This window comes from Pollicipes pollicipes, unplaced genomic scaffold (genome assembly GCF_011947565.3).
Source record: "Pollicipes pollicipes isolate AB1234 unplaced genomic scaffold, Ppol_2.1 Scaffold_4881;HRSCAF=5763_pilon_pilon_pilon, whole genome shotgun sequence".
Taxonomy (NCBI): Eukaryota; Metazoa; Arthropoda; class Thecostraca; order Pollicipedomorpha; family Pollicipedidae; genus Pollicipes; species Pollicipes pollicipes.
Genome location: NW_023596576.1, coordinates 41,328,551 through 41,340,960, shown reverse-complemented (window position 1 = coordinate 41,340,960; position 12,410 = coordinate 41,328,551). Strand labels below are relative to the sequence as shown.

Here is a 12,410-nt window from a genome sequence, read left to right as displayed (position 1 = left end):
TCCTGCTTTACACACCATTTATAAGTGGTGCTGATCCATAAACATACAACAAAGCAAGCTTACGATCGGTTCTCAGCCGGTCACGCGGGTGGCGGCCGTCACCGATGAGCAGCCGTCCAGGGCGGCGGCCGCCGACGGCGGGCCGGAGCAGGTCGGAGGCGAGCTATATCCAAAAGAAGGACCTAAATTCAGTGACTTAGTTTTTACAGGAAAAGCCCGGCTTTACGAATGTTGTCATATTATGATTGGCAAACCGTATTTTAAGGCTCCAAATATGTTCTACCTCAATGCTGTGGCAAAAAATAATATCTTGAAAAGTAGTCGGCGAGATCCAGTCTTATGAAAGCTTTGGATCTTTGGATGGGTTCGAATTCAAAGTTCTGGACAGTCTGTATCCGGCATTTATGATGGCATGTAAACTTTGCGGGTAGATGTCTTCTTAATGACCCAAATACTTCCCCGCTCGCGGGATTTTGCCATCTCAGCAGCGATGCTGAAAAGGATGAAGATTTTTGGCAACTTAGGAGTTCCTGTTTGCCAAATGGCATGCATGTGTCGAGTAAGAAAGACAATGCACCAACCAGGAACTGTTGCAGCCAATGTAGCTGGCGTATGGATGGCACATCAACAAAACATTGATTTATCTTCAAAACGTGTTAATGATGAATTAAGAGCGGGCAAAGTATTTTATCTTCCCCATCCTCCCAGTTGTCTGGGCTTGCTTCTCAGGAGAACATTCCTAGGTTTTCACCAAACCTGCCCCCCCCCCCCTCCCAACTTTATGAAACTTTCCTTCTTCTGCGGTTATAAGCGCTCGGTGAATCTGACTAGTTGTAGCAAAATATGGCGGTTGATTGCGTTGTTAGCAGCCTAAAACAAGACGTCCAAAACAGTAAAACTATCTTAAAATGGATGCTGCGACTTTCAAGCGCCCATGTCATCATCGTAAAAGACTAATCTGCTTCCCGTCGTAACTGTCTCGGAGTTTCAACTAGTTTTATACCGAGTAACTCGGCTCGTTATTTTGTGACTACATATAAACGTTACGACGTTCCGTTGGTGCACTGGAAGCACTTCGGTCCCGTGTAACAGCGAATGAACGCGGCCGTTTGTCCGACGCATATCATAATACCGTTTCCGACGGCTACGATCGTGGTTTTTCACCGCGGTTGGGGGAAACATTTACCATGGGTATCGCGGCACCTAGATTACGCCTTGTCGCGCCAAGCCGAACATGCTGTGAGGCCTGAGTGACTTCCCAGTGTGAACCAGCGCCGTGTATCGGGAACTGGGATTGTCACACGTCACACAAAAGGTGCGAAGCGGAGTTGGTGGCATTGCGCCGACTTACGTTGACATGGTTATGGCTACAGTAACGCGTGACATGATGTTGTCGGACGGGACATTCTGGAAAGATGTGACCTGTGCCTGATTTTAAAGGATGCGTTTGTGACGCCAGGATGCGTTTCAGGTGGCTGTCAGCCGCAGCAAAACCTGGATGAAAAAGGCCTGTATGTCCTTCGTCTGGGATATTCTTCAGCTGCGAAGCGAAGTTCGTGGCATTGCTCCGACTTAGGTTGACGCTCTTATGGCTGCCGTAACTGGTAACATGGCGTTGACGGGCGCATACATCTTGGAGAGATGTGGCCTGTCGTTCATTTTAAACGCGACATATGCGACACAAAGGAGGCATTTAAGGTGGCTGCCAGCCACAACAAAAACTGGATGAAAAAGGAGCTGCGTGTCCTCTGTCTGAGGATGCAATCGGAACGAAAACGAAAACAAACAGACTTAAGGCATTATCTGCCTCTACTTAGACATCGACGTATGGTAGGTGCAACATCTGTCCCTGGTCAGGTCAGGGAGCCACGAAATCGGTATTGTCAGGTCACTCGCAAGTTACAGTTCTCGCGAACATCTCAAACCATGCCTGCCTTTCTGGATAGCATATATTGGCGCATTGATCTCGCACGACACACGCGGTAAATATACAACGGAAAACAAACTGGCTCAGGTGAAGACTACGGTCGCTTGGCTACGCCATATCACAGCGCTACACAATGTCCGTGCCCGTGGTCATCGGGCAGTCGTTGGGTTTGATTCACAACGAGCGGCCGGGGCAGGGCGGACGCACTCCGGTGGCACAGGTCGGTGGGGAACACAGCAGCTGGCGAACAGCGCTGACACAGCTTCGGCCCAGTCACAGCACGCAGCGGGCCGCTGGCTCGGGGCTGGCCGTGCGCTTGTGTGGAAGCCTGGCCGCTGTCCACGCCGGCTTCATGTCCTCGGTAGAGGTGAGGACGGTGACCGGTGACTCCGTCCCCGGTGCCGACGCCTGGCCGCTGTCCACCGCCGGCTTCATGTCCTCGGTAGAGGTGAGGACGGTGACCGGTGACCGCTGGCCCGTCCCCCCGGTGCCGACGCCTGGCCGCTGTCCACCGCCGGCTTCATGTCCTCGGTAGAGGTGAGGACGGTGACCGGTGACCGCTGGTCCGTCCCCCGGTGCCGACGCCTGGCCGCTGTCCACCGCCGGCTTCATGTCCTCGAGAGGTGAGGGGACCGGTGACGCGTGAACTCTGATCGTCCCCCCGTACCCGCCTGGCCGCTGTCCACCGCCGGCTTCATGTCCTCGGTAGAGGTGAGGACGGTGACCGGTGACCGCTGGCCCGTCCCCCCGGTGCCGGCGCCTGGCCACTGTCCACCGCCGGCTTCATGATCTCAGCGATGGTGAAGTTGGTGGCGCGGGGTCTGGCCAGGTTGAGAGCCGTGGCCGGCGGAGTGTGGTCGTCTGGCGTTCGCGGTGCGTGTTGGGTCTGCAACCGCTGCCCTCCCTGCAGTGCCTGCAGAGCCTGCGGCGGCGACGGAGGGGCCGCCAGCCGAGCCAGCCGCGGCTCGTCGTGCTGGCTTCTGTGCACGGCCAGCGTGCGGGCTTGGCAGAAGCCCTTGCCACACTCCTCACACTTGAACGGCTTCTCCTTGTTGTGAGTGTATCTGAAATGAAGTAGGCGAAATAAGAAAGTGTTGGCTACATGCGAACTGATAATTACCGTAAACAAACCGTCACAGAACGCTACAACACATTGAGCTTAAAACAACAGCGTTTCTACATCAGCAACAGCTAACATTTCAGCGTCGGCGCACACAACATATCACTCGTGGCTATTGTCACTGCGATGAAGGGCCGCACTTACTTGTGGTCGCGCAGGTGGTCCTGGCGCCGGAACGCCTTGCCGCACACGTCACACGGGAACGGCCGCTCGTCCGTGTGCGTGCGCTCGTGGATCAGCAGGTTGTAGCTCTTGCTGAACTCGCGCTGGCAGTACTTGCAGATGTAGCGTTTCTTGGGGCGTGCGGCGCGGCCGGCCGGAGGCAGCAGGAGGCCCGGGTGGGTGGCGGACAGTGGTAGGCCCGGGTAGTACGGCCAGAATAGCGGCGGCACCTTGGCCTCGTCCGAGCAGTAGCGGTGCAGCAGCTGCTGCTGTAGCTGCTGTTGCAGCTGCGCGGCCTGCAGCAGCGGGCTGGCCTGCAGCAGGTGCGGGTACAGCAGCGGCAGCCGGTGCGCGGCCATGCTGGCGGCAGCGGCCGCCGCCGCCGCGCCCTGCCGGGGCTTGGCTGCCTCGAAGGCCGTCCCGGTCGACGGCAGGCCGGCGTCGGTGGCGCCCGGGGAGCCCATGGCCGGCGAGGTGGGCGTCGGAGGCGGGGTCAGGCAGCCGAGTGGCTCCATACCGGCCCGGTCGGCGGCGGCGGCGCGGCGGCTGTGCGGCGGCGGCGGCAGCGGCCCGGCGCCGCCGCCGCCGCCCCGCCACCGGCGCTGATTGGCCGGCGTCGGCCGGCAGCCGGCGGCCGCCGCCAGCCGCCGCGGAGGCCGGCTGCCGCTGCCGCCGCCGCCGATACTCGCGCCGGCCGCGACGCCGCCGCCGCCGACGGCGCCGCCATGCGAGGCGTGATTGGCTGCAGCCGGCGCGATTATAAAAGAGGGAGAATGAAATATGGCAGCGTTTCAATTTGCAGACGGCGGTTGTCCGCTGCGGGCATACTGATCCATGCAGTGCCTACCAGCATATAGCCCAGATGGGAGGAAGATAAACGTCGCCTTCCGACATTCGATGACACTGATGAGCTGCAAGCTTTTGTCAAGGTGTAAATCTGATGATGATTACGCAGCATGCAATTATCTTGTTTGGGTGCATCAATACATACGCACATACTCCCGGCACTATTTGCTCTATTTTCAGGCTCCCGATAAATTCCCTAAAACGGTAACGCGGGACCAACAATGGAATGTAAGTTTTTCATGCTAACGCTATGAAGAAGATTGATGCGCCACACCTGCCACATTTGATGAGTACCTAGAACCGACCAGTGCAGAAACCTACCGACGCTGGTACATTGTGATCTAATGTACAACATAACTTTGCATAAGCATTCACGTTTAAATTTGATGGCAGCAAAATATGACACCTGCACTCGGTCTTCTAAGAACTGATATTTCATTTATCGTGTCGATTTGCCATAAGATGAGTTACACCAATCAGTTCACTCATTTACCTATTGAGCCACTCATTTATATCATCTCCTCCTCAAGCTGTTCCTCGAAACACGTGGAAGAAGCACTATATCAGCCCACGGCTGGACCCGACACCAATCGCGGTCTGACGCCAAGATGGCTCATCCGCTACAGAGGCTCGGCTCGCCGACAAATACTTTTCATGCAGTGCTCACCGATCACTTCATGTTTTCCCGTTTCCCGTTGCATCTTTCTCCTCACCAGCCGTTTGCTCCTCGCGCTGTCAGAGTTCTGCAACTTTGCCATTAGGATATGGTCTGTAGGAAGCCGATGCCGCCATCACGCACAGGCAGTGCGACGGCTCTTCAGGCGCTGTGGCATGGCGCCGCAGACAGAAGACACAACAGCAAGGCTTGCAGTATTCTGTCGTCAAGCGTTTGTTGGTACAGAAAAAACTTGGGCGGCCAGGTCTGTCCCGGTCGTCTGGATTTCTTGAACCAAATATATGTTAAACCACTCATCACGTAACCATGCGGGCTGTGGCAATGAGAGGCCCATTCCCTGAAAATTGTCCCACAGATTATCAGGTATTTGTATCGAATCTGTTAAAACAGGTGGGGTTTACCTGCAAAATTTAAAAATCGTCACGATTTCGTTTCACCGTTCCGAGAACATAAAAGGCGTGACTTTCGAATTGCAAAACAGCTCAAGAACATGGGTGAAAACTGGACCCGAATTTCATTGACCCGGTGTTGCCACGGCTCGATAGCAGCATATCCTGGCTGGAGAACTGCGGACAATTGTCTTAACAAAAGTGTGCATTGATGTATGCAGACAGTCATGTGCTCTTAAGTGCAAGTCATGTCCCGGCCATTTTGGGACTGTTTGTAGGGATGGATGTCAGATTTCAGCAACCAAACCAGATGACGGTCTTAACCGAACTGCGCGGCGTAGGAGAATATACCGGCTATAACTTAGACATCTCAAAGCTGTCCGACTCCACGTGTGCACCAGAAATCAGCCGGAGAGCGACGAATGCCACCGCCTCCGAAACCGGCCGAGTATGCCAGACATTTGCGCCTAATTTGAGAAAAGTCAGGCCTTTTAAACTACAAAGGCGTTTTACACGATTTCTTCCGACCAACACCCACCCAAAATGTAGGCGTATTTTGTAACATTCTGGTCGTAGTTATCGGACCATAAGTCACTGCAAGCTCATCAATGTCGTCGATTAAGATCCTGAACCTCATTTCGCTCATATGGTTTGAGGCTTAACTTACGAGCTTTGCGCCGCTGAACTGTTAAATTTTCCATTAAAGAGAATGTTACGCATCTACTATGTTTTAAAAGAATGTTATACCGATTCTCATAACCTCACCTGAGCCTGTCATATTGTTACGGAAGTTAGCTGTCCGACGCATGGAGAACACCCAATCCTATCGGTTTCCAAAGACGTCCGACTCCATCAAACTCCGTTTTGGCGCCATCTCCGTGAAACGGTTGGCAACTCTGACACACACATTACCGTCTCGCTCGCCTGCGCCGTTAAAGGTGCATTACTGGTAATTGCCACGAGGCCTTTTTAGATGCACTCAACAATGTGCAATGAACGTCAGTCGGTGGTTTAATGTAAGCATTATCTTGATTGAGATCGTCAATCATTTCTCCGTCGTTCCATTTCCAACTTCTCCGAAACATAGGCACGACTTTTCGGTTATGTAACACTGCAAGCCGACTTTATGATCGCAACTTGTGCTTTGCGAAGCTGCAGCCTAAAACGAAATCGAGAGCGACATGCGACAGATATAACACAAACAGCTGCCACGCCCCCTTGGGAGAGGTGACTTCTCCCTCGCTCCATCTTCTGCTGCTCATGCCGCCTGCCTCGCGTCAGGTCCGAAGCCAGGCCACTCGCTCCCCGACAGTGCCCCGCCGCCAGCGATCGCGGCGACCTGTCGCCCGCTTCCCTCGGACCGCTGTTCAAACGGCAGCTCCCCGCCAGCGGACGTGAAGCGGGTCTCTTGAGCGCCCGGCGGCGGCGGCGGCGGCGGCGGCGGCGGCGGCGGCGACGGCAGTCCGCGCGTGCCGCCGCTCACACTTCCGCCGGCGCTGCCCGGCCGGGCCGCTTTCATCAGCGGCGGGCCGCGCACAGATTAGCGGCTGTGGACACAGCGTGATTGTATGTGGAGCCGCTTTGTGGCGGCCGGCCGCCGCGGCCGCGTGTCAACAGCGGAATACGGCGGCGTCGCCTCCGCACTCGCCGCGGGCCTCCCACTCGGCAGAGTCTACAACCGGGGCTACGCCGGGGTCCGCGCGGACATGGTGCCGGCCGGGTCCGGGTCTGGCGTCTGGTGGTCCGCGCGCTGCTGGAGCGCTGCGGTGTGCCTGGGTCTGCCACCTTGCGAACTCCACCAATGAGGCGCAGAGGCGGGTCTGGGCTGGCCTGGTACTGCAGCGGGTGTACGTACGTCTGGGAAGGTGTCTGGAGAACGGTAAGCGGTAAGCAGCTGGAGTGATTCTGCGCTGCGCGGGTGCTCAGGCGAGGTGGCCTGAGAAGGCCCAGAGATCACAAACACGGATAGAGAACAAGATGGGCAGGGATTTGCTATCCCCATGGCCACTGAATTTAAACATTAAGCATATTCATGGGCGTAATTCATCTACACATAGGATTCACTCCATTCTTCAGAATCGTCTCTGATCGCACTCACACATACGCACACAAATGGAAGCGAGAGTGTCACATTTGGAGACTATCGCTAGAAGGTTTGGCACTGGTTCTGCAGAGATAGCGCCATGTAGAGAATAGATAGCGCACCCGGGCTGTCCAGTTCCCTTCAGGACGCTAATCGACTCCATGTATGGTATGGTATAGGTATAAGTTTTCTGGTGGCTAACAAAGTAGTGCTAACGGCCGAATAATACGTCTCAAATCTAGCGCACACGTTTCGCCCCTGCTGACGGCCACCGGCCTTAATCTGGTGCGTTGTAACCTAATTTGCTCGGTGTCCGCTGGATCGGGATGTTTCAAGGGAAAAGATTGTCGAAAGAAAACAGAAAAAAAAACTCTCACAGCAATTCTGACAAAAACGACTGAGCCCAAAATGTGCCAATGAACAACTGATTCCGCTGCGGGCGAATTCAACCACAGCGAATTTCGTTAAAGTCGTTTTGTTTTGGGTTTTGTAGGTGGCAAGCAAATGTCCACATCTAAATGGATGAGATGAAGCTTTATAGTCCGATTCGAGCACTCATAATCTGAATATGCACCATGAAAATATATTTCGGGCTGAAAGGCGCGCTTTCCCCGAGCATTGTGCAGCAACTACCCCGTCATCGACAGATTTCGCGCGCGCCCCAGCGGCCAACAACCATCCATCTCTTTCCCTTCCAGTCAAATCGGCACTACGCACGCTTCCTCTCCCCCCCCCCTCCCCCCTCCCCCCTCGACGTTGCCCCGCTCCATCGCCCGGTCGGAGCCGCGCTTTTTACGGGCGTCGACACCTGTGGGCCGGCGTGCGGCGGCGTGTTTTTGAGCGGCGGGCGGGGCGCGCGCCGCCACCCGGCCGGTGTCGCCGTGTCACCGGCGCGGGTCGGAGGTCGCCGACTGGGTGGCCGGCCCGCCCCGCCGCCCGCCCGCACCGCCGCGCGCCGCACGTCGCCGGGAGACGCCGCGCCATGGGCCCGGCTGCGCACTTCCGCGCGCCAGACGGGTCGGAGCGTTAAGAATGATTAGTCAGCCTTTGGGTTTGAACTTTGGGCTTTCTGGTATCGCTGTGAACGTCGCTGAAAGCGCTTGCTTGGTAGTTGGTGGAACCGACGGCACGTATGGTTCAAACTGATGCGTGACTTTGCATTGCTGAGTGCATGACCTAACTGACGGATCAAGTTCGCCTGCGGATGTGAACACTGTGGAGAATCGAACTGGCCGCGTTCGGGCTGGGCGTTTATTCCTCTTTGCTTCTGCCTTCATAACGCTCTTTTGTAACCAATATATATATATATATATATATATATATATATATATATATATATATATATATATATATATATATATATATATGTGTGTGTGTGTGTGTGTGTGTGTGTGTGTGTGTGTGTGTGTGTGTGTGTGTGTGTGTGTGTTGTGTGTGTGTATATTTCTTCAAGGTGAGTTAATAGTTCGTAACATGCCCTCGTCACTGGTGCTCATTTACACGCATTGGATTGGTCCGTTACCTTCCGGCCGTCGTGAGCTGCTAGGAAACGACCAAAGAAAGCAGCGAAAATGTTTTTGCGCATAGCTTTGCACGCATCCCGGTCCCAAATGTTGTTGGAATCTCTCAGCTGGAAGCCCACACTACACGCCCGCACGCTCGATTATGTGAGAAGAACGAGTGATACCATTTAGAAAATTCGCCGTTTTTCCGTCTGTTGCTGGGCTGTGATAACAAACTGTATCCCCAAAGAGATTGAACCCCATCCAGATAAAGTATTCCAAAGCGTAGTTACGCCTCCTCTCTTTGGTCTACATATTACATGTATAGGCAATATAAAGTTTGAGGCGAAGACAGCCTCACATCACATCCGTTTGCAATGCTTGCAATCTTACTCGTAACTCTTCGTACGTAAAGCTCCGTACGCCAGTTTTCGTACGCAACGCTGTGTTGTGTGCGGAAGAGCGCCTGCCTTCCGATTCACTCCCCGTGGCGGAGTGTGTTTGAGCCGCTTTAGGCGCTCCTATTTGACGCTAATTTGGATGGGCCACCGGCGGCTGACTTGGGAAGCCTGCGGCCGATAGCTAGCAGCAGACGCAGTAAAGGCTAGCTGACGTCAGAAGTCAGAGCTTATCATGCCGAGCATCGCGGCGTAGTAAGCTTAGGCAAAAAATAAAAAAATGAAGGTGCCTACCCGGAATTTTATGATTGGATGGTAAGATCACGGCTAATGCAGCAACTTCTGCTCATCGTAGGGTACTAATCTCAAAAGTCTATTCAATTGAAAAGGATACATTGTCGACACAATTTCACGCAAAATTTTACAGACATACCCAATACCCTTATCGCAGTTCTTTGCACACAAAGCTGTGCGCGTAAGCATTCGCGCGCAATTATGCGCACCGCAAATCTTCGGGCCCAAATATTTGCATGCGCATGCCTTCATATCTGCCGAAAATCACACGAGTACTTCTGTGTATACGCCATACCTTGCGCACGCACGTGCACGCATTGATCGCACACGGTATATTTGTAACGCATATTTTCGTATGCACGCTATTTGTAACACATTTATTCCCGCTGAAAATTATTCGCGTCGCCGTCCTTGGTGTGCCTATGCCTTTACATCGCATGCCTGGTATCGCAACATCTCAACTGTGTAATTCCTTGCATCGTAGATCTTCGCATACTTTTTCTTAATATTACATCTTTCCGCACCATAATTTTTGCATAAGTGGCTCTTCGTACATCCGTTTTTCCTGTACGGATACTCTGCCGTTGCACACCACGCCATGTAACGTGTTTAATAAAAGTAGGTAAGCAAACATCGTAATTATTCGTAAGGCAATTGTTCACCAGTGCACGAATGGAATGCATCGCACTGTGAGCAAAAAAACATTCGTTCCATCAGTCATACTACGGGTGCACTGACCTTCCACCGCCACAGTTGCTGCAGATGACACGTCCTCGACCATTCAACCGATACACAGAGATAAACTGTGTAATCGATCGCCGCCAGACACCGCATTGACTGGCTTTAGCCTGTGCACTGGTTGGTAGAGTGAGAAGTCACGGCAGCACCCTTGACGCGAGATATTTCATGCGAAGAACAACGGCACGTACGAAAAACGAGGTATTGAAAACATTTTTGTTGCAAAACATATCGCGTTGTGCGAAAAATTTCATGCAGGGAAACACGGTAGGCATGAAGGCAAGCGGGCACTAAGATACGACACGAATGATTTTGTATGCAAGAAATTTTACGCAAGAAGTGCGATGCCAGTGATAACGAAAACAATGCAATGCGAAGAGTTACAATGCAAAAACACAGTGGCAAAAATTCACATGAAAAAAGAGTGAAAAAACAGTGTCATAAGCAAATGGTATTTTCGAGGTTTTCCGCATAGAGTATGTGCATTCTTCGCAATTGGTTACATAATGCTCATTTAAAGGAATGTCTACCGCCTATTAACACGCGCCCCGGTGGCCGGCTAGATATCCTTCGCTCTGGTGGGGTCAATTAAGATCTATCTAAGATCTAAGATCTAAGATTCTAATAAATTAAGAATAAGATAATCCCCCTAAGATCTCGGGAACTAAGAAAGCTAGAAACCCCCAATTTACAGGGTGTGTTGACCTAAACGTGATCCCACTTAGGTCAAAGTTTGAGGTTCCCAGGTCATGATCTTCGGGTCAAATAAGGTCAAACAAGTTCGAATTGAAGGTTTGTCTCCAAAGTGCCCACAGAACCTACATAGCTGCTTCTAAGCAAAAGGTCACGTGCTTATTTAACGTCAGTGGTCTTGTTGATCTTTTGAAGGACATGGTGATCAAAATCTACAAGACTGCTCTGAGCATTGCATTTGAATCAGCGACAAAGATTACGCTAGGAAGTACGTTTCTAAAAACAAAATGTTGACGTAGGTCACTTTGGGCTAATGATCTATTCTGATCTCTAAGAAGTCCGTGGCAGATCATAATGCAGTTCCTGCTATCAACAAATTCGAAAAGAGCACCAGAAACTATCCCATACAGCAGGCCTTAGAGTAATAAAACAGGTTGGTCTTGAACTTGGTCTGACCTTCATGCCCAACCTTAGGTCAGCGTAATTTGCTCATTCAGTATTTGCGCTGCCTAAGAAAGTATGTCAGAGATGTATGGCTCCCTCTAACACCCCGTTGTTGCATCAGATTGAAGGATTCTCTAGAAATTGACTTTGCAGAAACCATGGCCTGACTTTGACCTGCCATAGATCAGCGACCGTACAAGGTACGTCTGAATTTGTGATATCAAACGATCCGCTATTTAATTATCTGTAACTACGCAAAATTTGGGACGGCTACACCCCGCCGTTCGGAAGCCATTCTGGAAACACCTTTCGGGGGTGGGGGTCAAGTTGGCCCCCTACCCGAGCGCGTGTTAAATCCCAAATTACGTGTAGAGATTACCTATGAGGAATTGTGCAAGACCTGACTTCATAGCCCTCAGCGGCTTTGAGCACACAAAGCTTTGCGATGCTAAAATTTGCCGGATTTTCTCGCACTGGCATTTGTGCTGGCGGCTGATATGCAGTTCCCTTGGTATTTTAGGAAGGGGGAGGGGCTCGACCCATGCGCCCAGCCTTGAAAAATGGATAAATCAAAGGTAAAGCGCGTTTCGAGTGCATCGTTAGCTAGTTTTAGGCATTTTCCTTCTTAACCCCACCACCCGAATTATTTGCCGAATCTACTGTCCTGGGTTACGGATACTTGCGTACGAACAAATGTTATTCGAAAATATGTGACATGAAACTTATGAAATGAATGACAGAAAAAATGAACGAAGTTTCGTTCTATAATCATCTGGATACAAGTTCGGTACAGCTGCGCAGCCCAGGGGTAGTCCTTCCTGTGAAAGATTAGACCTCTCAACAGGCAGTTCTGACCCCTTAATACTATACGTGTTTAAATTGTTTCAGTGGTTCCGGCTAGAGGCTACCGATGACCTCCCTTACCAAAAAGGACAGCCTTAAGGATACCCTTGAGCCCCTATGGCCCAACTGCCAAACTGCTCCAAGAAGGCAGACATTTAGGAAATGTTCCCTTACCCCCCCCCCCCCCCCTCAAGGCCCTCTGGGGTTCCTGTCACTGGCTCTCGAATGCTAGTTCAAACACACGATATCTGTCTGAATACTTGTCTCTTAACCAGCGATCATGTTAATTCAACCA

General features: G+C 52.2%; 1 protein-coding gene across 1 annotated transcript in view; it reads right to left on the bottom strand.

Moving 5' to 3' along the window:
• The window catches only part of LOC119100391 (protein odd-skipped-related 2), a 55,602-nt gene that overhangs the window by 22,315 nt on the left and 20,877 nt on the right, over window positions 1-12,410 (bottom strand). Inside the window, exon 2 of the mRNA XM_037223490.1 lies at window positions 3,197-3,331. Within this exon, the coding sequence (XP_037079385.1) occupies window positions 3,197-3,331 (135 nt within the window). The remainder of the gene's footprint in view (window positions 1-3,196; window positions 3,332-12,410) is intronic.